The sequence below is a fragment of the Mus caroli genome, unplaced genomic scaffold, assembly GCF_978045245.1.
Source record: "Mus caroli unplaced genomic scaffold, Mus_caroli_1 scaffold_7, whole genome shotgun sequence".
In the NCBI taxonomy this organism is placed as follows: Eukaryota; Metazoa; Chordata; class Mammalia; order Rodentia; family Muridae; genus Mus; species Mus caroli.
Window position 1 is genome coordinate 126,661,890 of NW_028227262.1, and position 27,133 is coordinate 126,689,022.

The 27,133-nt window shown below is 40.2% G+C and overlaps 1 protein-coding gene across 4 annotated transcripts in view; it reads right to left on the reverse strand.

Annotated features, from left to right (window-relative positions):
- Positions 1 to 27,133, reverse strand: part of Ptprz1 (protein tyrosine phosphatase receptor type Z1) — a 178,652-nt gene that overhangs the window by 96,037 nt on the left and 55,482 nt on the right. For all 4 annotated transcript variants that reach the window (XM_085840797.1, XM_085840796.1, XM_085840799.1 and 1 more), the window contains exon 3: positions 645 to 824. In XM_085840797.1, coding sequence (XP_085696923.1) covers positions 645 to 824 — 180 coding nt within the window. The remainder of the gene's footprint in view (positions 1 to 644; positions 825 to 27,133) is intronic.

Below are 27,133 nucleotides of genomic sequence, written 5' to 3' on the forward strand. Positions count from 1 at the left end.
ACATTTTCCAAATAAAAGGACCATTACTTGGTTTTCTTCAATTTAGTTATAATTGATTATTTTGTCATAGTCAAATATGGATCATAGCATGAAGCTTAGGATCCAAGATCAAACTCAGATGCCCAAGCTATGGAAATCCTGACCAAGTGTCTGACTATGTACCGAGTGAAAAACTTCACTAGCTATAATTTACTACCTTTGTTTGTTTGTTTGTGTTTGTTTTTGTTTTTGCTTTTGCTTTTGTTTTTGTTTTCGAGACAGGGTTTCTCTGTGTAGTCCTGGCTGTCCTGGAACTCACTCTGTAGACCAGGCTGTCCTCGAACTCAGAACTCTGTCTGCCTCTGCCTCCCGAGTCCTGGGATTAAAGGTGTGCGCCACCACGCCCGGCTTATTACCTTTTTTTTACATCACCAAATTGCAAGACCACTTTCATTACACAAGAAGAAAATACTGCATGATGATATTATTTGTTAATTTCTTTTGTACCAGTTTTTAAAATGTTGCCTAAGTGCTGGCTCTGTTACATTTGCCCTATTACCATCAGCCTCTGTTCAGTTCCTAGCATATTATTGAAAGGAAATGCATCTTATCTAAAAATATTTTCATTATGAAAATCCTGTCTAAGGCAAAGACAAGGATGTTACCTGTTTTCCCAGTGTTGTGAATGAACGTGTTTTCCAAGGACGCTTTTTCCCAACCCTGAAATTTCAGTTTCTTAAGATTCACATTCACTTGTGTAAGATCTTCATCAATATTGATAGGAGACTGCTTCGGGCTATTACACATTGGATATTTCTTTCCCCAATTTTTTTGATTTAGTGCTCCTAGGGAAAAGAAAAAAGAAGGAAATTAGTTTCTAGAATTACCATGGAAAAACTAAAAATTTTAACATTATCAAATAGTATATTACAATACAATAGATTAGAATGGTAGAAAATGGCTAATTTTTAAAATAATTATGGCTTGATTAGAGGCTGGATTTTAAATGCCTCATCATATCTCACATTACAAGGAGAGTATGATGTAGACTGGGCTTGAGCAAAAAATGGGTTCACTTAGAGTGTCCCTAAAATCCGAAATATTGTAAACCATAGGCCCACCCATACCCCTGCCAAATTCAGGGTTCATCAATAGCTTGTTTTCTTTGACACCTTTTCCAAATCTTTAGAAAGCCATGGTGTATGTAAGGTAGGCAATAATACTCAGCTGCAAACTGAAAGTTCAGGCACCAGAAGGTGATGCTGAAATCTTTACCAAATCACATGAAGTAGCCATTTCCAGACCCTCTGTTACTGCTGCCACCAAATGACTTGGCTTGATTTCCATCTGTTCAAGTCATATTTATGAAAAAATAATCATCAGAAATATTTTTACTGTATGGTCAGACAACCAGGTCTTATTCTATCAAGACTTCTGTGTGCAGTGAGAGATTTACCATCTCTTCTACAAAATGAACAGCCCTCTGAACCAATAAGTAGCCTTCACTGCCCTTTCTTCACTCCCACCTGGAGACAGTCATCACCTCCCACTTTCATTGTATCAAAGCTAAGAGCGGACATTTTTTTTAAAATTTAAAGTTTCATTCAAATATTTTGAAATATTTATTGTAAGTCCAAGACTTAAACTTTTCTCAGCTTTTCTACAGTCACCACAAGGAAAGGACAATGGCAGCGTAGCTTCAGTAGATAAAATTTTTCACAGCTTTTCTTTCTCAAAATGAGTATGGGTGAAGCTGAGTTTATATTACTCAAATCTGGGGGAATCTCAAGTAAACATTTCTGGTGTAACCCCAGCCTACACCACCCTCCCCTGGCAGTGGGAAAGATGATGGGGGCTTACTTCAATGTAAACCGGATTGAAAGACCACCTCTTAATCGTGTGTCGAAGCTAATTTGCAAAACATCCCAGGAAAAAAAGGATCATTAGTCACACCATGATGCTGCCCCTGAAGTCTTGGAGAAAGCAGATAACACCTCACAGTGAGGAAACATCCTCTAAATGCTGGCCATACTCCTCTAGAGGAGTTGGGCACACTGTGTTTTGGATATGCGCAATGGTGCTCATTTTAGCTTCTAGGAACAGTTTTATTGATTTCAGTAGTGATATGTTGATTTCACTTCGAAGACACTTTAGCATGGCAACCAGAAAATGCTGCTTATTTTGCAAATGTCGGTGTGAAAGAAGCATAGAGAACTGCAGCATGAATCAATAAGTCCTATTCATGGTTTACATTTTAAAATAATAGTACAATAAACTCGCTTTGGAAGAGTCACATAGCCACGGTTCACAAAGCATACTATTTTAAATCTCAGATAACACTGCATGTGACAAAGAAGTTGGATGACTCTGGTCCACTTCATTTCATCTGCACTCTGACTTGGATCTTAGCATATACAAGATAGATTTTTTTTTTTTGAGACAGGATCTCTCTATAAATCCCTAGTTGTCCTGGAACTCCCTATGTCCAGACTGGCCTCAAACTGTCACCTAACCACCTGCCTCTGTCTCCTACAGACTGAAGGAATTAAAGGCATGTGTTACCATACCCATCTTCCAAATTGGAACTCTTGATTTCTTCTCTGAAACAAATTCTTAATACTCTTTGCTATTCTCTGAGCTTACAAATCATTGATAGGTCTCAGTTTTCCACCTCAGTTAGTCATGTGGGATCTGCCTTCAAAATATATTTCTAATTAGATGAGCTTTTATCTCTACCATCACCACACTAGCTCATGCCACAGTCATCCTTTCTATACTTAATGCTCCACAGGAAGGTTCCTGAAAGAGGCCTTTGGAGGGCCAGCTGTCAGTAGTCTCATGAAGTCAGACTTGCATTTGAATACAATCCCTAGGAAATCCATCTACATAAATCTCCACTAGCTTAGAGATTTCTAGTGCTTTTCACCCATCCACAATTTAGTCCCTTCTACAACTCTGTTCTCCCTGTAGCAAGTGCAATTATGAAATGACCCTCTAAATTCTCACTGTATTTTATGCCTGTCTCATATAAACTGTGTGCTTAACAGCAGGCAGTCACTCTTTTGGTGCTATGACAAAGGCAATAGCAAGTCATTTGCTTGATTTTGGTATAGAGCAATTGTGGGTTTTAATGTGGCTAGCTTTGAAGAGCTGGACTACCAGAGTGTAAAAGATCGCATGCCTAGGAACTAGGAGCCAGGGCTAGGAGCTGAGGATATGACAGAGCAGGCAAACTAACAAAGCCAGGCATCACCATGTTGCCATCTCTCAGAAGTGAATTCTTCTAACAACAAAAAGAAGAAGCCAAGTTTCAAATGAGACACTTTGTTGCTACACTTATGAGTCCCTGAGCAGAGAACCCAACCAAGTGGGCACTCTTCAAAACTCCTGGCATACAGAAACTGTGAACAAATCTGCCTACCTATATCATAATTTTTTTTTTCTGAAGTCAAAGAAAGCCAGTAAAACCCAGTAGTAAATCTTTTGATGGTTTTTTGAGACTCTGTTACTGGGATAGTCCTAGAACTTGCTCTATAGACCAAGCTGACCTTGAACTCAGAGATTTGCTTGTCTCTGCTTCCTAGAGTGCTAGAATTAAAGACATTAAAGCCACCATATCTGGCTCAGAAGTAAATCTTTTAAAAAACACACACTGGTTCTTGGGTGAGTTCTTTCCTTAAATCTTCCCCATGCCTGTCTATCTCACTTGGAATATAAGGTCTGTGCCCAGACTATCAGATCTCATACCACTTACATCCTCTTTGCTTTTTTTAATCATGTCTCTTGAGGATTGTGCTATAGCAACAATTGCTTTCATTCTCTTCCCAGAGCATCAAAAACTTGGTGCTTACTCCCGTCTCCTGGACTGCTCTCCCAGATTCTGCAAGGCCCATGCACCTCCCTTTTTGGCTTCAGTTGGGACTCTGCTCAAGTGCAACTGCCTAGAAACACTTTCTCCTAGCAGTGTAGCAAAATGCTTTTCTGCTCAGTGCCTTTCCTTTCCTTTTCTTTTTCTAATGCCTAATGTTTATCTTTGTTGTTTCCACACCCTCGAATCTATAATAAATCGTACAAGGTGGGTGTTCAATAAACATTCGTTGAACCTTACAAAAAATGGTGGTAGTTTTATGTATTTGAACTCATGGGACACAAACACAAAACAGTAAAGACATTAAAGAAAACAAAAGGTCAAAAGGTCAACTACAGGAACACTTCAAAATCAACAATAAATCTTGCTACTGCTGTATGATAGTAGAGTCATTTTATTGAACTTCTGCTTAATGATACCAGAAAAAAAAATAAAAGGTGTGAATTCTATGTTTTCTTGATATAGCACAACGGGACTGAACAGCTGGACTGTGTTTCAAATGTATTGAAATGGTAGAGTGTGAGTCAGTCAACTACACTTACCACACTAGGATTTTTGGAAAAGCACAGGATCTAAATGACTCTTTAATATTTATGATTGGAAGACAAAAGAAAAGAGGTGAGGATAAGGCTAAGTATTTTATTTTTAGCAGGAAAAAAACAATAAAGAAAAAAGACAAAGGCTAGAAAGAATCATCAACTGAGGACTCTAAAGGTCAGGTCATTTAAATGACCAGGAGTACAAAAATCAAGAGACGTTAGCCCATAAATGTCAAAGTGTATACACACACACACACACACACACACACACACACACACACACACACAGGTACATACAACAAAGGTAACAAGCATTCGATGCATTTCATCTGTCTTTAATACTGAAAGATTAAACTACTCTTATACTTTGGCATCATTATATAAGTTCTCAAATTTATCACTAACATAATTGGAAGCTTTAATATCTGTAGTGGTTAAAGCCTAAGATTGTGCATCTGAAAAAGCAAGTGGATAGAGTCATTAATTACACTGAGTCTATGTGAGCTGTATTCAGATAACTTTCAGAAGATCATTAGAGATTTACCTGCAGCAAGCTTTCCAGAAGACTGAATGAGAGCTCTAGGTGATATAGGTAAATTATTCCTTTATCGGATCTTTCATTCATTCGTTCATTCATTCATTGACACACCTAAACTAGTACCACTCCCATAGATTTCTTGTGCTCGACTACTGGAGCATTAAACAAACTGTAAATTTACAGCTACCTTGACTACTTCATGTATACACTCTTGTCAAATCAAATCTAGCAGACAGAAAAAGAATATTAAGATTTTGTGAAATAGTCCTTTTGAATCGAAGTATTTGTATATCATGTCTCCTTTCTTCCAAGTGGAAAGGAAAGCAATTCCAAACTCTGTAGGGGACACACAGGAGATCAAGGTTATTTGCTTGTTTGTTACATCCTGGAGGGGAATGTGTGGGGAGAATGTCAAACATGCCCACATAGTCTGTCTGAAAGAGTCTATGACGAATGAAAGTGACCAAGCTTGGTGAACGTGTACTAGTGCTGCCATTTGTGGATAGATATGATCATGACAGAGGGAACCCACACCTTGCTCCTCTGAGTGATAAGCCTGGGAAAATTTGGGTGACAGAGAAACTTAGGCACAGCTCAGACAGCCATGAGCAGGGACATGGTGTGTGTGTGTGTGTGTGTGTTTAGTGAGTACAGTGTCTGCTCACACATTCTGGAGAGGCTAATGGAAAGGTCAGCTATGGACCAATGAACCTCAGCCAAGGGAGGTGGAAGTAGGGAACGTAGAGCTGCCTTATCAGAGATAATGGTTGCCAATCAGTAACGTAAGCAGAAAGGAAATATAATATAATATAATATACTACATTATATTATATTATCCTGAACTTATCTGAATGTACATAATCTGCCCCTTACTTAGCACCTTCTATAGCATCTGACATATAAGGATTACATAACTATTTGCCAAATGAAGACAAACTCCAGTGCTATATAGTTACCTATTTCCAATGTTTGTATGCTACATAAACTGACCAGTTGCTATTCTAGAGAGGAATACACTTTACAAAACATTCTTCCTGGAATATATTACTTCATTAGTCACTAGCATTTAAAATATGAAGTGGAAAAAGTAAATATAAAACAAAGAGGGGATGTGTAAAATAACATTCATATGCAAATTTCTGACTGCTTAGAGAAAACAAATGAAGAGAAAACAGTCAGTAAATGAAACAAGGTGAGTGTTCCCTTTGCATGTTCTAAATTCTCTCTCTCTCTCTCTCTCTCTCTCTCCACCCCCCCCCCATAACCTTTGTGGTGCACATCTGGCAAATCCATGCTTTGCTGCCATACCTTTCTCTCTGGAACCCTATTGTGAAGGAAAACACACAAACTTAGTTCAGAAACGATGGTAATTCAAACTCTGGGTGCAACAACTAGAATGCAAATCCAGAAGACACTAGTAGCTTCATCTTGTCCTTTCGCTATCCTCAACCAAAAAGCTCCTAACTCTTTCCTGCTTCCTCTCTTCTTCCATTCTACCTGGAAGTCCTGCCTACTCAACCAGTGATTGATTCCCTTATTCATTAGGAGGTTGGTTCACAAGAAGTCACCTGAGTACATGACTCATTCTTGGTTCCAGACAATGCCTCCTGGGAAAGTGGAATTAACATCAAAATACAATAGCACCAGGGCCAGTTGAAAACTGATAGGAATCTGACAAAATTCTCTCTCTCTCTCTCTCTCTCTCTCTCTCTCTCTCTCTCTCTCTCTCTCTCAAATTTCTATTACTTAATAAGTTTTGAATTTTAAAGCTTAAAACTAACTGATCGTTAAAGGCTGAAATGCTCTGGAGCAGGTCCCCAAAGGCAACACAAATTCTATTCATTTGTGTTTTGTTGTTTGGTTTGGTTTGGTTTGATTTGTTTTTAAAGAGAAAGAGCACAAAGTGGAGGGTTTTTTCTAGTAACATTTCAGCCTTTAGTAATCAAGTTGAATGACCCTGCCCATAACCATGAACCCTGTCAGTTTTAGGTTCCATCAGAAGCAGTCTCATGATCAAAACAGTAATCTTATTAAGATGTGGTCTTGCTGTGGGAGAAAGGGAGGTACATTTCCAAAGGGATATTGAATAGTCGGGGTGAGAGTGGAAGATGTATTATGTTGTTTATATGAATGTCTTTCATTGGTTTGGAAAATCATTTCTGGAATATTGAGGATCCTAAGGAAAAGACTAGTGGTGAGGGCATTTTATAATTGTTTATAGTTCCAACAAGAATAAAGAGCAAGACTTTAATCTTTTGTAGTTTAGGAATCAGATACAATAAAAAAAATATTTTATCCAAGTGAATGTATCTCTCCCAAGAAAATCATTATTCACTATAGCATTCTTCTCTTTTTAAAATTTGAGAACAGGTATTTAATGTTTAGATTGCAAAATCTACAAGAAAATGGTGTTAAGAAAGACACAGAAGGATGGACGCAACGTTGAGGGAATAACCTAAGCTAGGTGCTACACACAGACCACAAGACCCATGGTGTCACGACGGAAGAATGATCTGTGGATGCTATTTCCTAACTCCAAAGTTAATGTTCCTGGAGTAACACAATTCACAGCCATAGATTTGAATTCACGGAGTGAATCAGTAGAACACGTAGGGGTTTCAGCAGCTTGCTATGAAGAACACTGTGATAGCTGGCACTCTGAGACAGAGACAACTGTAAATGGAGAGCTAGTCCTCACCAGCATGTATTTTGGCTTTATTAAGTTTTAAACTTTGGGGTGAGATCAACAGTTATGATCTACAATTGGAGGACATGTGGTTTCAGGACTAGGCAGCGGTCAGTAGAACAGGGTAGTGAGAAGAGAGAGGGTTTGAGAACAGGAGGTTCTGGCACTTGATGTTGAAGCCCCTTGTCGTGGTTTGGAGACTGGACGTCTCCTATAAGCTCCCGTGTCTGAACTCCTGGTTTCCTGCTTCTGGTGCTCTTTGAAACCTTTAGGAAGCTGTTAGGAGGTAGAATTCTATTTCAAGGAGTGCATCACTTGCAGGTGGAGTGCAAGTTTTATAGTCTGGCTTCATCTCTGCTTCCTGTCTGTGGGTGCGTTGTAATCAGCCAGATCCTGGCTCCTGTTGATTCTGGATCCTTCCCTGATTAATGCCATGTTTCCCTGCCACTAAGGACACCATATCTCTGGAGCCATAAGGCAATACCAACCCCCTCTCCCCTGAGTCGCTGTTTGTTGCATGTTTTATGGGAGCAACTGAGAAGAAGCTGGTAAGCTCCCTTTCCATGGTCTCTAATCTGTTCCAGGAAGAAAAAAGTAACCATTCAAAAGCGATTGAACAACTCCAACCACGGCTTCTTCTGGAACTCTTCCTTCTAAATTTCAAATGAGAGATTGATAGTTCTGAATCTAAATATTGAAATGAGTCCATTGCTTTAGTCTGGTATGAAACAGCAAATCAGAAATGGGAAAAAAATCACAGAGGAAATTTAACAAGCTTAAGAAATTCCATGGAGTTCTCGATTCTTTGGCCTCTCTGAGAAGCCACCATTTCCAAAAGGAAAATGAAGCTCAAAGATTAGTGCTATAGCATCTCTATTTATCTCTATTATCCATATGGGCCCATTGTATTTTCATATTTAGGCTTTAGACTGAAGGCAATGAAAGATGATTCATTGTAGCAATTTTCCCCCAATAGCAGTTGCTATTAACTAATTTCCCTCAATGAAAGGCCGGCAATCTATGTTTCTCTATGATTGAGAGAAGCAGGAATATTTATTTGATGCTGAAGCCTTGTTTATATTAATGAAGTAAGCAAATACAGAAGGCACAGCTTTAGAAATTATTCTGGTTTGAGAATGAGTGGTGCTGGTAGTAATGATGATGATGATGGTGATGATGATGATGACTTATGGACAATGAAAACTATCCTGTGGTCACCAAATTTCCTCTTTCTTCTATAACTGATCAACCAGGTACTTAAAGCAAAAAAAAAAAAAAAAAAAAAAAAAAAAAAAAAAAAAAAAAAAAAAGAAAGAAAGAAAGCAGCCAGATAGAGTATAACAACATAGGTCTCTGACATACACCATGACACTGCCATCATGCCTGTCTTCCATGCTTATTATCCACAGGCTTATACCTATGTGGATCTGGTCTTTGATGGTCAAATATTCAAGTTTGAAATCTGAGATGTAGTTGTATCCCATCATCCTTTTATTCCTGATGGGACCTCTCTTTTACAGCACTGCACCATGGTTTAAAGAACATGCTACTTAAAGGGTCAATACTTTTTTAAATTCTCATACAAAGTAACTGACTTATCCATTTGATAAATAGTAGTCAGAAAACAGTCTCTTGTATCAGATCTGCTAGAGGCAGTTCACTGATCACATGTGAAGGCCAGAAAACAATCTGTGAATCTATTGTGGCGGTGATCAAGTTCATGGTTTCGAATTCTGTTGGATTACTTTCTGATTCTGTCGAATTGCTGTGCTCCTGAAGGCAGTTTTTTATTGTTCATCTGCTTACTCATTCACGTAGTACTTATGGAGTGGTTAGTATGAGCCAGTGAATGAGGCTTAATACAAAAAGGTTCAAAGATGGACAAAATGTATGCTATCAAGGAACTCACTTGCTAGAGTAGGCAAACATTATAAGCTGTTAAAAGTTCTATATACTCAGCATGCCAGAAATATGTACAGAGCATTACAGAGAGAGACCCTAACAGTACATAGCACACATGGGACAAAAGACAACCAGAGCTTCCTGCAAAACAAGATAGTTGTCATAAGTCTTAAGAGAGACAAATATCCAACTGGAGATAAGGAAAAAATTCTGGGTTGATACTATTCAGGTAGAGAGTAAAGCATCCACTAAAAAGAGAAACCATGGCTGTTCAGAAACAACATCAAGAAATAACGCTGGGCCAATACAGATGTGGATGTACACAGCGAATCGTTGGCCTCCAATGGGGAAGTTAGGGGAAGGACTGAAAGAGCTGAAGGGGTTTGCAACATCATAGGAAGAACAACAATATCAACCAACCAGACCCCCCAAAGTTCCCAGGGACTAAACCATCAACCAAAGAGTACACAGGGGGTACCTGTGGCTCCAGCTGGATATTTAGCAGAGGACTGCATTATCTGGCATCACTGGGAGGGGAGCCCCTTGTCTAGTGAAGGCTTGATGACCCAGTATTGGGGAAAGCTGCTGAGACAGGAGTGAGTGGGCAGGTGGGAGAGCATCCTCATGGAGGTAGGGGAAGGGAGGAGGGGATAGAAGGTTTGTAGAGGGGAAACTGGGAAGGGGGATAACATTTGAAATGTAAATAAATAAAATAACAGAGAGAGAGAGAGAGAGAGAGAGAGAGAGAAAGAAAGAAGAAATATCATGCAAAGATGAGATACAAGACCTAAAATACTAAAAATCACAATCAAGAGATACACGTGCATGGACTTAAATGTATTTTCAATTTACATCTACACTTTTAACATCCTGGTTAAAATCTTTTACTCCTTTATTTAGTACAATAGAACTAAGCAGATTTTTACATGTAGTTAAAGAGTAGGTTCCTTGCCTCTGCATAATTGCACATAAATGTGTTGTCAAAAGGCCAGGGCAAGGGATGTGAAGCAGATGCTGTGAAGTGAAGTGTGGGGAGTCATAGAGATCTCAAGGAAAGCTTAGGACTTCCTCTGATAGGATAGGATAAATGAAGGGGGAGGGGAGGCTGGCCACAGACTAAGCCAGATCTTTGAAAGGTGGACTGGCCAGCGAACCTCTGCTTTCACATAGGACACTATCAATCAGTAAGCACCAGGCTACCAATAGGTGTTCCTAGTGCTCAGAGCAGTAAAGCTCTCTAAATCAGTCAGTCTTCTTCCCTTCTCAAAACAAAACCACAGAAATCATACTAGTCATATCCCAAAATATGGGGTTTTCAACTAGATTTCTTCCGTGGCAGTTGAGAGCCTAAAGTAGCAACTAGGTTACAACCACACAAGCTCCTAGAAGACACTGCTATCCTCCACATAAGGCATCTGGCCAAGAACCCTTCTGCATGTCTGAAAACGTTGATTGGTTGCTTTCCAAATAATGTTCATTTTCTATGAATTTACTCTGATTCCATTGGCTTGAAAGAACGCCAGAACGGAACATGGAAAAGTCCCCTGATTCTAAAATCCAATTCAGCCATAACCCATCACATCTTATAAAGAATCGCTCGGCTCTTACGATCTTCCAAATCAAAACTGTATTTTGTGAGTTATTTTTAGGATACTATTTTCACAGAGTACACATTTAGAACTTTGATGGGTATCTGGGAAATGAGTGCTGGCTCTGAGCAGTATATTACTATATTTAACTGTAGTTGTCTTTCTCATCCTGTTCTCTAGACTGGCAGGGGTCTGCTACTTGCCTAAGTTACAGATTCCCCCCACCCCAGTCCCCACTTTTATTACTTCCAGGCAGGAAAATAGGATTACAAATTATCCTTGTCTAGGCACAGTGTTCTTTTACTGCGCATGCGCACAAGCACGCGCGTCCTTTTCCTCCCCTGACTGAGCTTTCCTTATCTTAGGTGAAGTCGTCCCAGAGCTACTGTCTCACTCAGCTGTGACCAGTCTCCCAACACTCATCACGGGCAAGGGTCTTCTCTACTCATTTGTTTTCATCTTTTCTTTTCAACAGAATCTGGGCTTATTCCGAACAGGAGCCTTATTAGTCTTGAGACCCGTGGAACAAGCTTGAGTAACACCTACTGCTATTTCTGTCTTTGTGCAATTAGCACCTAAAGGTTCATCAGGCAGGAGTGCTACTTGAAGCAGGCAAAAAGTCAAAGTCGCATCTTTAGAACACAAAAGGCATGCAAAGAGACGCATTTGACAAGGGCATATGCTCACCAAAGTGGACAAGCCCGTGCCAAACCTCCCCTCAGTTCCCAATGACTGAAGAGAATTCAGTTTATGGCAACACAGAACTGTGTCCTGTGTGTGCCAGTGTGTCATATTAGAAAACTTCTGCATGTACTCCAAAAAGAAACACAGTTACAAATCAACACAGTGAAATAACAGAAATATTTAATTTGGCCTTGGATTTTTGCCTCAGAAATAAATATTCTGAGGTGATAAGTAACAACGTGTATCTAAATTGCATTTATTTATGTTACTGTGTATGCATGTATGTGTATGAGTTTCTGTGCCCTGGTGTGGACGACAGGGTCAGGGGACAACATTGTAGAGTTGGTTGACTCCTTCTTGTCTGTATGTGGGTTATAGATTTAACTTGCCAGGCTTACATAGCAAGCACACGTATCTGCTGAGCCACTGTGCTGTTCACAAAGCACAGTATTCCTGTGGCATCCCACGTCCTCTTATTTTATCCAGAACCCCTGGCAGACATAAAGGAAGCTCACATTAGGGTCTGAGACCCATGCGTTGCTTTCGGGTGAAATAATTTTGCTAGAAAAAGGAGTCACTAAGCTTAGTGTGGACTAATTAATTGAATTATCCATGTTCGGTTATTTATAGTGGAATCCCACTTCTATGTTTGTGAATTCAGTGATGCTTTCTTGCCTTTCTTTTTATAAATTTCATGTACATCCCCCCCACTCACACACAAACACAGGCACACACACAGGGTCATTGTGCTATGGCATGCGTAAGGAGACTAGAGGGTTCCCTAAGGTGTCAGTACCACCATGTTTGAGGCAGGGGTTCACTTGTCCACCTCTGCATATACCAGGTAAGCTGGGCTCAGCTTCTAGGCATCCTCCTATTTCTCCCTCCCATCATAGACAACAGAGAATAGCAATGTGCAGTACCAGGTCTGCCTTTATATGGGTTCTGGAGTCTGAACTCAAGTTCTCACACTTTTATGGCAAGCGCTTTCCTCACTGGGCCATCATCTCCTTGACTCTCTCTTACTTTGTCTATTAAAACAATCCTCACGCATGGTCATTGCAATGTAGGAACCCCAGAGTGAAATATTGAAAGGCTCCATTTTTATCTTCTTCTTCATCCCTCTAATTTAAAAAGAAAGTCTATCTACTAGATCTACTTTCTTTTGAAAATAAAAATTTAAGTTCCCAGTAACCGTTCAAGCAGAGAAGAAAAATCTTATCCATCGGAGAGCATAGTAAAATCTTTCCTTGATATTGGGCACCTCAGCTTATGCTTCTTAAATGCAAGTATGTTTTCCCTCTCCCTCTTCTCCCTCTCCCTCTCCCTCTCCCTCTCCCTCTCCCTCTCCCTCTCCCTCTCCCTCTCCCTCTCCCTCTCCCTCTCCCTCTCCCTCTCCCTCTCCCTCTCCCTCTCCCTCTCCCTCTCCCCCTCCCTCCCCATCCCTTCTACCTCATCCCTTCTTCCCCTCCGCTCTCTTTCATGATCAAACTTCAAGATACAAGAGCTTCTACCCATAAGCTATGCAGCATATTTTTGGTCTCCCCCCCTCCCCTTACCATCAGTTTGACCTGGTTACTGGAGTAAGTCATTAACAACTGCACAACATCTCTGGAAACAACGTTGTTTTAAAAAGTCATCACTTAACAAAGCAGGTAAAATATGAAAGATAGATCACAGCTTCTTCATCTTCCCTCTAATTTAAAAAGAAAGTCTATCTACTCTATGTTTTCAAGCCCTTTCTCTTTAAAAATAAAATTTAAATTCCCAGTAAAAGTTCAAGCAGAGAAGAAAAACCTTATCCATGTGAGAACATAGTAATAATCTTTCAACTCACTTTATGCTTCTTAAATGCAAGTATGTTTTCCCACAGAGTCACAATACAAGATGAAAATATTTTCCCTCTCTCTTTCCAATAATTACAGAAGTATGGACAACATCTCTCAATAATGTCCTTAAGGGCAAGACTCAGTTTGGTTAGAGCACTTTTAGTTGTCGTATTGCTTTAGTTTCAACTGCTAACATTTCCTGCATCATTTCCTGCCTCTCACGATCTCACGACTCTGGACACCTGTGGCTACTTCATATGGTCTCCTTCAATTTGAATTTGTGTGATGCTTCCTCGTGAAAGATCTAGGCTATGTATTTCCATTAGGAATGCTCTCAAGAGGATGCTCTTTTATCACCGAGATTTAGTCACAGTGAGTCTGTGTGGCTCATCATTGCTGGTGTTTACTTTGATCACTCGATGAAAGTGGCATGTCAAGCAGTCATGAGCTCTGTCACTACAATGTCATGCTCCTTCTCTTTTAACTGGAAGATAATTTTGCGGGGAAGTAATTTGAAACTGCATCTATATGTGAAAATTCTCCATCAAATTTAACTGGCTTGGTTCTTGATTTATATTGTGTAAGCTTGTTTCCTGGTTTCCTCATTAGATACACGTAGTTATAAAGTGATTGATGGGAGTACTAGAGAATCAGGTTCTTTTTCCCCCTTTCTTTTACTGGCTGATCTTTCTCAAGAGATGGAAAAAGAGCCATGTACCCATTTTTAGGATTAACATACAAAATCAATAGTTCCTAATTGGCAATTCCTGAGTGTGACTTTGAAATCCTTCTCAGAACTATAGTCACTCCCACCATGCCCACTGTAGCTTCATGCTAGGATCCAGAGTTAAGTTCTCATGGCTTGGGTTAACACTAAGTATGGGAACGCCTGAGAAGGTGTTATAATACTCCCCATGGGCAAAAGGTGGCTCTAGGCAGTTGAACAGCCCTTCCCAAATGTTCCTCACTTCTTTGTTCAAAGTCAAGCTTTTATTTTAGCTCCTGGAGTTTCAACCATCTTTGCCTACTCCTGTAAGAAGTGTTTCTAGACTTTTCTGTCATTATCAACTCGACCAACACAAAATAGTATACATGTGGTGGGTGGGGTGCAGAATTCTCGATGAGTAAGGGATCTGTCATAATCAGGGCAGGATGTCTTTAGAACTCTCCCCTATGCTTAGCTATGCTTCATGATAATAAGTTGGCCAAAATGACAAGCTGCCTCTTGTAAACCTCTAAGAAAATTATCCTGTTAGTAAGTGTAACATGCTTTAAAGGGTGGTGGAAAGGAGGCACCTATTAAGCTACGGGGGCTTATGAGGGATGGATAGCTCTTCCCTGCAGTGGATATGGATTGAGATGCTGAGCCTGGCACTCTGCATCCAGGGTGTGGAAGGGACAAAGTTCAGAATACAAATGAAGAAGTATGACTGGCTGCCAGGAGGAACGAGAACTAGTTTGACTTCAGTGGTTTTTAAGGAGCTTGTACCTGGTGCAAGTCATTACTAGCTAGGGTATGGTGGACATTTTCAAATTCCCTGATAGTATACAATGAACCTTCTTAAGCCAGTGACAAATTGATTTCAAGCAAAGTAAATGGGGGTGGGGAAGTATTGCATAAGTTCTAACTTTGAAAATACATAGATTAATTATTATTTAATTAAAACAAAATGGTTTTGTCTTAGAAATTGTTTATTTACTTAGAGTAGTGGCTTTAATCCCTATAATTTTGGAAAATCTCTGGAGGATAATCATCTAAAATGACTGTCCTTGACACTCAAGGTAGACAGTCACCATGAGTCATTGCTTCCCCTGTAGTATTTTCGAATCCAAACTCTAAGAGGGACAGGTAGGTAGGGTTTTTCTTTAATTTGTGTTGCTTTTTCCTTGTGCTGGCATGCTCAATTAAGATGCACCGAATGAATAAATGAATGAAATTATTATGCAACAGATTCAGGCTTTAATATCCATTACAAGCCAGTAGTGCGGGGTGTGGTGCCTCTTTCCTATGACCCTAGCTCTTGAGAAACTGAAGGTTGATGCAGAAGAAATGCACACAGTTGAATCTGGGCAGTGTAGTGAGTTGCAGACCAACATGGGCTTATAGCGTAAGATGTGTCCAACACCAAACCAAAAACAACCTCCAAAAGATACCCTAAAAAGTTCTCTGCTAAATTGATGGGAACTTACAAACCCCTTTTTAATGGACAGTTAGTACAAAACTTCAAATATATCCCCAAGACCTGGAGATGGAAATCAGCGAAAAATTTCAAGCCAGTGATGGAAAAGTCTAATTGGCTTGTGTAGCCATAAGACCATTTGTCTTGTGTCCTTGACAGCAATGACTTGAAAAGCGATGGTGAAATGACTTACTCAACTGCAAGCTGCTAATGCAAAAAAGAATGAATAAGCGCTGACATAAAACAAAAATCAAGAAAAGCATTGAGAAATTGAAAGGCACCAGTAAATTTCACTAGTAATAAAGCAAACTGCTAGAAGGTTGTTATGAAAGAAACCCACAGGAATGGAATCTCTCTCTCTCTCTCTCTCTCTCTCTCTCTCTCTCTCTCTCTCTCTCTCTCTCTGTGTGTGTGTGTTTGTGTGTGTGTGTGTGTAATTGTGGGTACATATATCATGTATAGAGAGAACAACCTCTGGAATTGGTCCTTACTTTCTACTTAGTTTGTTCTTTTCAGCACCTGCTGACATGGGAGCTGGGAGGATGGATGCCCTTGCCCGCTCCGAGCCCGACAGAGGCACTGTGATGACAGGAGCACCTGGAATTGCCTCTCTCATCTCATGGATTCTCAGGATTCATACTCAGGTCCTCATGTTTACAAAGCAAATGTTTCATTTTCCCATCCCCAGCTAGAAAATATAATGAATATAATAGAAATATAAAATATAAAATATAATAGAAATATAATGTTGAATGATTCAGGAACGAGAGCTCCCAGACCCCATCAGAGAGACTTCTTTGTGCAGTGGACTCAAGGGGCTAAAGTGCAGAGGGCCAGTGCCTATATGATGCTGAGCCACAAATGGAATATCTGTATCTCACTTTCACTCACATGATGGGGCAGCGACACTCAGGAATTCAGTAGCTATGGCTGCTTGCTTAGCAAGGTAGTCAATAGTCTAGCACAGAGGTGGAGGGGCTGACAAGCCCTGATGACCCTGCAGCTCAGAAGCTAATGACTATTCATAGTTGGAGGAAGTAGAACCAATTTTCTTTAAAGAGTCTTTTAAAAGATTTATTTTAGTTTCTATTTCCTTTGGTTGGTGGTCCAGTCCCTGGAAGCTCTTGAGGGGAGGTGTTGGCCAGTTAACACTGTTGTTCCCTCCTTGGGGATGCAAACCCTCTCAGCTCCTTCAGTCCCTTCTTCAACTCCTCCATCGGGTTCCCCACACTCAGTCCAATGGTTGGCTTCTATGTATGGATCTGCCCACGTGTGTTCAGGTACTGGGGTGGGGGTCACAGGAAAGGGTGTCAGCCACTCTGAAAGCTAAACAGGCAGTTGTGAAGCAACAGATGTCACTGCCAGGAACTGGGGCCTTCTGAAGGAGCAGCAAGTGCTGAGTTCTTTCTCCAGCAGGAGGACTATTCTCTCAAGATGAGCTTTGCTTAGAAATCACTGGCCATAAGCAAGCCAGAGGAAATGAGCATAAGGACAGCTCATAACAGACTCATTTATGACTGATGCCTACATAATGCAATTAGGCCAGGAACTCCCTCAGGTAAGAGGCCCCATCCCGATGGGAGGATGTTCCAAGTTGCAGTGCTAAGTGTATGTCTGTTATTGACACAGCAGGTTTGAAAAATAACATACAATCCTTACATAGGACGAAGCAATCAGATTGTCCCTTCTGTCAACTCACTGCATCCTCAGATTTAAAGTACTATCAGATGCACAGAAACATCGGTAAATACCCTTTCTTTTCTACACTCCGTCATTCCTCACCTTGCAAATTATAACAGCATAAGCTGGATGGATCCAGTTTCTAGACACTGAAAAGATGAGGTTGCCGATAACAGCAGCATCAGGTGATCTGAGAAGTTTGTTAGATATTAAAGTTGTGACCTCTATCTCAACTTCTTGAGTGAGAAACTATGGCAATCAGGCCTGGCAATCTTTCCTCTTCAGTAATCCCTCCAGGCAGTTCTGATGACTTCTGAAACTTAGGAACCTGATTTAGATTATACAATATCTATATTTAATCTTTCCTTCATTTTTGTTACTATGTAATTGCTTTGGAGCAAACTTCATTTTCAAGAGAAGGAGCAAGCTATGAATGTTTAGGACTATTCCAGCTAAGAAAACAAAAGCCTTAGGCACCCAATATTTTACATTGAATTTCATGTCCCATACATGCAATATATTTTCCTAAAATGGTCCACAAGTTTTTATGTGGCATATCCACATGCTATTTATTGTATAACTGTCTTCAATATCTTAGCACAATTTTAGCACTATTAAAGATAATAAATCAGTCTAATGAGAACATATATAATACTAGCATATACAGATTTCAACATACCTTATAATATATTCAAAACATGGAAAACTTACACACACACACATACACACACATATTTGGCAAAGTTTAATACTTATCTAGCCAACAGCTGCTGTCTGTTTAATTGCTTAACATTAGAAAATTGGAAAGAAATGTGATTATCTATCTAAGGCCAAGTATTAATTAGGATCAAATAAATATAACTCCTTAGATCTCCATGGTATCTAATCTATATCAGCATCTTGTAGTGAGAACTCATAAATGATTAAAGGCAGGCCAGATACATTAGAGGACTCTGCATCAGATGCCAGAACTCAATTTTCTACTCAATTTACTTTTTAAAATGTTGGTGGCATAAAAACACATCAATGGGACTTAGATTTTAAATCAAGGCTTCTCTCCCATGCTCAGGCACGAACAAGCAATCACCAGAATGGAAGTAATAGAAGCATTAGTATAATTTACCTACTAATGTACATCAGGAGGGGGTTGAATCATAACTAAGGCCAAAGAGTCTCTCCTTAACTGTGCTCTGAAATTTCTAAACTGCCTTTCTTCCTTATCACCGGAGAAATTAAAGATGGGATTTTTCTGCAAATGAAGGCTAGAGACTGCACTGTAAACATGAATTCTTCCAGCAAAGGCAGCATACCCAGACTGATGGAGGCAGAGAACTGTGAACCAGGATGCTTGCTGTGGGTGAGGCAGGCATCTCAGAGGCTGCACCACTGAACTTTCCCATGGTGTAAATACAAGCACACATGCCTGCCCTGTAAGAAGTCCTAATTAAATTTTGTGGGTCTCTCTCTCTCTTTCTCTCTCTCACACACACACACACACACACACACACACATAACCAGCCAAATGAAGACATGAAAATGGGGGATGAGTCTTGTAAAGGACTTGTAGGATTTGTTGGAAATTGGAGAGTGTGAGAGAAGCTAATGTGATGTGTGTGTGTGTGTGTGTGTGTGTGTGTGTAAAAATTCCCAAAATACTCCACATACATGTATGAAGCTATGAAAGAGTAAAAACCTTTAAAAACGCTTACCCAAGCTATGCATGGGGTGCAGGTCTATAATCCTAGCACTTGGGAGGCCAGGACAGAAATATCACCAGGAACTCAAAGCAAGCCTGGAGCATAGTAAGGATTTGTCTCAAAAATTAAAAGAAAATAAACAAAGAAACTTTTGCCCTATATTTGTTTTGTACCAGCTAGGTGCCAGAAGGATTTAAGTAATCTAGCAATATTTGCATTTGCAATAATTAAAAACAAAATACAGCATTTAAGAGGCTGGGGACTCAGTAGCCAGCAATACTGTCTGTCTGCAGAAAGGTGTCAGCTGTAGGGTGGGATGGCTTTGAAGCATTTTTTGAGGGCATATCCTGATTGCGGGTTCCTGCATAATTGTTCTGACTTCTTCAAAAACTCCACTCTGTGGTAAGTGATGTACAGAATGTGTCTGAGCTGGCAGCAACTCAGACAATCTCTATGAAAGATTGGTTCTTACTGAGCGGGAATAATGATTCCAGATTGTGAAACGAATTTAGAGCGAGGTTATTGCACCACAGCAGAGAAGAAAATCAAGTCCTGAGATACTGGAAATGCCCTGGGTAGAATCCTGGCAGGACTGAGTCTTAGTAAAATACTGATATTCAGCACAGCCATTTTTTTAAAGTGAATATTCTCATGGGACGTTTTCCCTGCTCTGTAAGGACATACATGATTAACAGCAGTTTTGTCTTGATTGATCACTAAGTTAGTTCAACTATGAACTAACACAATTCAATGCAATTAGAGCCAGAGCAAAGAGCTAGGAGTATGCAGACGACTTTCTCCTTGTCTAATTTTTTCATTCAATACTGTCTTTTAAAATTAATTAATTCACTTTATATCACACTCCCCTCCCCCTTCTCCTCCTAATCCCACCCTTTCAGATCCATTCCCCCCCTGACCTCAGAGAAGGGCAAGCCTTCCCATGGGTAACAACCCACCCTAGCACATCAACTCATAAGGGCATCCTCTCCCACAGTGGCCAAACAAGGCATCCCAGCTAGTGGAAGGGGATCTAAAGGCAGGCCATGGAGTCAAAATCAGCTTCTGCTCCAATTGTTAGGGGATCCACATGCACACCAAACTACACATCTGCTACATGCATACAAGTGGGACTAGAGCCAGCCATGCTCTTTAGTTGATGGATTAGTCTCTGTGAGCCTCAGTGTGCCCAAATTAGTTGACTCTGTAGGTCTTTCTGTGGTCTTTCTGTAGGTCTTTCTTTTCTTTGACTCCTCAGGCTCCATCAAATTTTCTCCTCATTTTTTAATACGATTTCCCAAGCTCTGCTTAATGTTTGGCTGTAGGTCTCTGCTTTCTGTCCTGTCTTAAGTCACCCTTAAAATAAAATAAATTCAATTTATATTGTACATGATAGACATTTAATTACCTTTCTCCCAACTCGGTTATAAAATGAATACATGTCTGGAAAAGCTAGAAAAATGAGCTAAACAAAAAGACAGGAAGAAGAAGAAGAGCTACAACTCCACTTTCAAGAAATGGCTGCTTTTAACCCATTCCTTAAAACAATGCCATGACTGACAAGGCAGAAAGCTATTGCATATGGTGGCTCTGGAGCAATCATGTTTTATATTTATATAGGAATTCAAAACCTAATCTAAAGTAAATGGCTTCTATTTACTTCTCAGTCACCAAAACAGAATTAGCCCATGTGTCTGCAGGGATGCTCTGGGATACTTAGGATTGGGTGATGGTATATTAGAGCACAGGGTCCTCCCAATTCAGGAGATGGGAGCCCAGAAAACTTCTCATGAAGGGTCTACAGAGGTCTAGTACTAAGGCAAGGCAGCCAGGACCAGCTAGAGTTAGAGTCCTGCTTTCAGAGGGGGCAACACTGCAGCAGGCTCAGGGAGAAGTCATTAGGAGGACTGGGGAATCATAGGTGGCTGGAACTAGATCATTATATCCACTATGTGACATGCTATGCTGAGGAACTCATTTTATTATTCTGTGAGTAATGGGTGAAAAGGAAAGGTGTGTGTGTGTGTCTCATGTGAGTACACAAGGGTACATTCCCCTACCCATGTATTTATGGAGGTAAGAAGTAGGCACCAAGTGTCTGTATCACTCTCCATTTTAATTTTTGGGATAGGGTCTCTAACTTAAAAGTTATAGTTTGGGTTAGCATGACTGACCAGCAAGCCCCCGAGATATGTGTGTCTCTGCCCCTTATCACCGGGGTTCAACTGCATGCTACCTCAATGGATTTCTAAAAGGGACCTGGGGCTTTGAACCCAGGTTGTCATTCTTGCACAACAAACACCTTATGTACTGAGCCATCATCTCTCCAGCTACAACTAAAGGGATCTGAACTAAAGAACATATATATATATATATATATATATATATATATGTATATATATGTATATATACATACATATATATGTGTGTGTGTATAATATTATATTAGGAATATATATAAAATATTCCTGAATAGTAGAGATTTATGTGATTTGTGTGACTTTATTAACTTTATCAAGTGCTTAATGCATGACAGTTTCTTTTTCTAAGTGTTTTTTAGATATAGACTCACTTAGCCATGTCAGCCTCTTTGAAGTAGGCATTTATGATGACTGGGAAATCCGAGAGTTTAAAAGAGATCAAGGTGAAAGCCAGATTTAAAGTTGAGCAATTAGATCAACTATACAGCATACATTCTTCTAACCAGGCAAACCAGTAGAAGGACACCCACTAATCCTGCTTTGTTAGAATACATCCAAGCCGATAATTATTATCTCACAGTGAACTCCCTGCAGAGATGTGTGACATGCCCATTAGACCCATCTACTTGAAATCCTCCCACGTTGGGAGCATGTAAGACTTTCTTCTCCCATCCTTTTGAGAGCTGTCTCTCACTTTCTTCTTCCATTTAGTGTACCAATTGAAATGTTGGTATAAAATCAATCCGAGCATCTGCTAAACTGTCAGTAACAACAAGCTTAGGTCCTTGGCAATAAAAATATGTTACCTAGAATCCTCAACGAAATAAGGATTATAGACAGAATTTGTTCATCAACAAGATTGTCTATCATGTTCCTAATTTGGGTCAAAAGGCAGGGAGGCTGCAGTAGGGGATGGCATCTGGAGATGCCTCTCCCACCTACAGCTCAGCACAGTGGCTAGCTTTAAATGCGACAATCCTTTGCAAGGCTAACCTGACTCCAACTTGTCCCCCCCTCTCAATTTAAATGTCCTTTCTCCAGCCATTTTACCTGGACTCCTCTGGCTAGTCCAGAGACTGCAGGCCCTTGTGCTGTCACAGTCTACCACTGTAGCATAGATCACACTACAAATCTCACTGTCATCACACTGCTCACTGATTCCAGCCGAGGCTGCTTCCCTGATGTCCTGCAGTTTCTGCCTCTTGGTATACAGCCAAGGAGCGCTGATCAGACTAATGACCGCAACACTTTACATTTCCGCTGTTAATGAGGCGGCAATGCCATTAAGGTGGGGGCCAAGCCTGGAGATGTGATAAGATGCCCAGGCTTACTCCCTCACATTCTAATACCGGATGATTAAACTAAACATCCCAGAAACAGAGAGCCAAGTGTGTTTGTTACATGCACAAATGTAGTTGATTTAAAACAAAAAACAAAAAACCTCAGGGGCTTTGGGACCATAGAACCATTCAGAATTTATGAAAAGCATGCTGCAAGCCGATCTCACGGTCTAAAGACACTCATGAAATATGTAACGATGGGAACCACGTACGCAAAGGCTAGATAAGCCATCTACCTGCAGGCTACAAGCTGTATAGGATGGCATACCACGCTGAGGTTCCTTTTGGCACTAGTTCAGGCCGGAGTGCCCGTTTCTTTTCCCAGGTTGCAAAGGTCGACAAAATGCAGCCTTTTTTCTTTTTTTCCTTTCTGGTTCTCTGTGAATTATAGTTGCTTTTCCAGAGAGTCCTTTGAAATCGGGATATTAGTGATAATAATTTTGTTCCCGATTCCATATTGTTTCCAGTGGTGATTGGACACCCGGGAGCTTGGGAACCCCAGCTTTGGCCTCAGCCTATGCTGTTTCTCCTTCAGGCTGAGGCCCCTACCCAAGGCTGCATTCTCCCACCCCTGCCGTGGTACACTGGAGCTTCCTGGAGCCCATGACAGTGGGTGTAGGGTAAATGTCTGCCCGGCAGAGTTCTTACACCCCAGCGGTGAGGCGGAAAGCAGAACCACCTTCTGTCAGCTTAAGATAATGTGTCTTAAGCTGAGCTGAAGGGGTCTGCAAACCTATAGGTGGAACAACAATACGAACTAACCAGTACCCCCGAGCTCGTGTCTCTAGCTGCATATGTATCAGAGGATGGCCTAGTAGGCCATCATTGGGAAGAGAGGCCCCTTGGTATTGCAAACTTTAGATGCCCCAATACAGGGGAACAGCAGGGCCAAGCAGTGGGAGTCGGTGGGTAGGGGAGCAGGGCAGGGGAAGGGTATAGGGGACTTCCGGGATAGCATTTGAAATATAAAGGAAGAAAATACCTAATAAAAAATTGGAAAAAAAAAAAAAAAAGACAGAACTCACCAAGATGCTAAAAAAAAAAAAAAAAAAAAAAAAAGACAGTATGTTTTCCTAAAGGGCTCTGGAGCCATCTTTCTGATATGCAAACACCTAGTTAAACCACTAGGTTGAATAATACTCTTCCAATCTCCATAGAAAGACTGGAGTCCAACTTCTGTAAGCCCCTCACATCAATCTATCAATCTGTAGTGTTTTTCCTCTGGATAAAGCCAATCTGTCAAAATAGAGTCATTGCAATTGCCAGGTAACCTCCAGCTGAACTACATATGACCAAAACTACTATCAAGTATTCATACATGAGGGTTATTTATTAACTTCAAAATATGAATATAGTTAGTTATGACTGCATGATTATGAATGTGATAGGCTTTTACAACCTCTTAGAGAGACTATATTTAAGGGCTACATTCTTCATCCTCACACCACAATCAAACCATTGTCTTCTCTACTTATAGAAAGAATTTCTGAGTTAAGATAAATTTTTATTTTTTAGCTATATTTCTAGCTTCCAACAGAAGACATTAATAGCAGTTGCTTCTGGAGGGTAAAAGAATTCCAGCATATATATATATGTATATATATATATGTGTGTGTGTATATATGTATATTTACTTATTATAAATGAGCATGATTTCTTCGTGGGCAAACATATACCAAGCTGACAATTAACTTACGGTGCTCATCAGGAGAATAGTCATTTTCTATCTGATAGCTGGATGTCACACTTCATAGGCATCGGCATCGAGGGAAAGTGACTAGAAAGGCATCCACACTCTTTCCCCGAAGGAACTCCAGAGTCTGAGTATGAACTCTTGTTCCATTTATCATCAGAGCTCACTCTACTAGATAAAACAGTTGAAGAGCAACCCTTAGGAAAAAACCGTAGCCTTGGGCACAAGAGTCTAGTTCTAAGTCCAATGTTACTATTCTATCCTTGAGACCATCAGTTGTCACCAGGTCATGGCAACTGTATTGCCTGTCACAACACCTCTGTACTTCTTCTGACTGCTATTGGTGTTTACCTTGGAACCCTGAACATTTTAGTTTCCTCCTATGTTTATTTCTGCCTCTTTAGAGAAAGCCCCATGGTACAGTTGCTTGAGTGATTTTGTTTGCAAGGCAGAATGTACAGGCATTTTAGGGGGATGGAGTCTCTGCATGAGGAGTGGTCAGAAGGGCAGCTAGGTGCAATATAATAACCCCAGACTTGTTCTTATTGATATTAGGCTATGCTTTGCACTCAGCATCTCTTGCTAGCTTTCTTCCTCCACAGCAGTCTTCCTAGGGCTCCATCCTGCCTTTTTCTGTGTTCTGATTTCCATCAGGCTCAGTGTGTATAGTTTCTTAGATCTAACTCCTTCCTTTGACTAGGGTTCAAGTTTCCTTTTCCTTTCATGGAAGTCTAAGATCTTGGCCTATGAGAGTGAATCTAGCCAACCGTTACATGTATATCAGAATATTCTATGATATTTAGGATGCCCCCTAAACAAGGGGTTACAATTTGGATGCTAGAATGCAGAGGACACAAGAAACACTTTGTATTCCATCCAGGAGAAATTCTACTTCTGCTTAAGTAGGGGGCCTCCAACATCAACAAAACAGTCTATTAGAGATTTAGAGATAAAGGGATAAACCCTCAGACATGCATATACATATACATGATTACACTGGATTATATAAAATGATTGTTATACATGCACCTAGTGTACCTTGAACATATTCTATCATGTCGTCCTATTGTCTTATCTTTTCTATATGCTATTAGTCTTTTCTGTCCCCAGAGACTTTCATGCAATCTCTCCATGTTATGTGCATGTGTTTTCTCTCTGAAAATATAGAGGGAAGAAAATTTAGTAGATCTAAACTCATTTGAATATATTCGAAGGCCATTTGGGGGATTATATTTCTCATACTTTAAAGCACATTTCACTTAATAAAAAATCTTTCTGGACATATAAAACTAGCTATGTATGTTCTACCTTTCCTTCTCTGACAACTCTTGGTTTAAAGAATCAGAGTTATCATGGTGAAGACATGGGGAATCAAAACGAAGTAAACCTTCCATTTGCTCCAAACTGGTGCATAACATAGAGGGTATCATAGGTTAAATTATGTTAATGAAATTTGACATCCAAGTTTAGCACAGTCCAGTTTTCATAACAATATAAACTATGGCCTAACCTCGCATCTTGTTGTCTTGGCTCTTCATGTAGTTTCTCTTCTCTTTTACTTTTGATGTGGTGTATCTCTGCCATAAAGCCAATGACTCCAGACTAAAGCATGCATGGAGTGAAATAAATGAGGTTTATTACGGTAAGAGGCGAGAGCCTCCTGAAAAAGTGCAGATGGCTTGCACATAGACCCAAGGAGAAGCAGCCAGAGCCTCTCATCTTGAGTTTGCACGGGACTGGCCCAATCTACTGATTGGATTAGATGGTATCCATAGAAGTAGTTACTAAGCTGGACCAGAGAATCAGGGCAATTTGCTTTATTGATGGGTGCAAAGATATTAATGACCCTTTAGGCCCATGTGTTGAATGGATAAATTACCAGTTGGTGGCGCTATACTGCACAATAGTCTAAGGACACTAGGAGATGAAGCCTAGCTGGAGGAAGTCAGTCACTGGGGATGGGCTTCTGGATAGTATATGTTTCCTCCACGTGTTCCTCTTCCTCCCTCCTGCCCACCACAAGAAAGAAGCACTAATTATTTGTGATGGTATTCTACAGCCATTTCCCACCCACCCCCATTTTTCCTAGATAATATTTTCGAACATATTTATGATGTACTTGATGTACTTATTTTGTGTTTAATAGATTAAAAATTATATACACATCAATTGCCCTGTTTCGATGTACGTATATATTATATAATGGAGAAGTTGAGCTTATAAACACTTGCATTACCTCACTTCTCTGCCATTTTTATGACAATGAGAACATGGAACCTCCATGGTTTTAGTGATTTTTGAGAGTACAGTGAAAGAAAATTCTGAGTTTGACACCGCTACCTGAACCTTATTCAACCTTCAGAGTGAAACGTGACAAGTCACCACATTTACCACCGGAAGAACTCTACCAAGACTACCTTAAGAAAGCTTTAAATAATACCCAGGACCTAGGAAATACCTGTCTATAACATGCATTTTAGATGATCAACTATTTCCAAATCCTCTTGTGAGATTATCAGAGGTTCTCAGGCTTGTTCAATCTGTGTGGGCTCAAGTTAAAAGGCTGCCAAAGAGTAATCACTTGGATCTGTTGCATCCGGTCCTTGCTCCAAGAGCTTTCTTGCAACAATGGGAGGCATTTATCTAATCCATACTCAATTAAGTAGGGCATTATTAAGAACTTTTTACAGATGAAAAACCTGAGATGAAGTGCAATTAGCAGCCTCTCTTG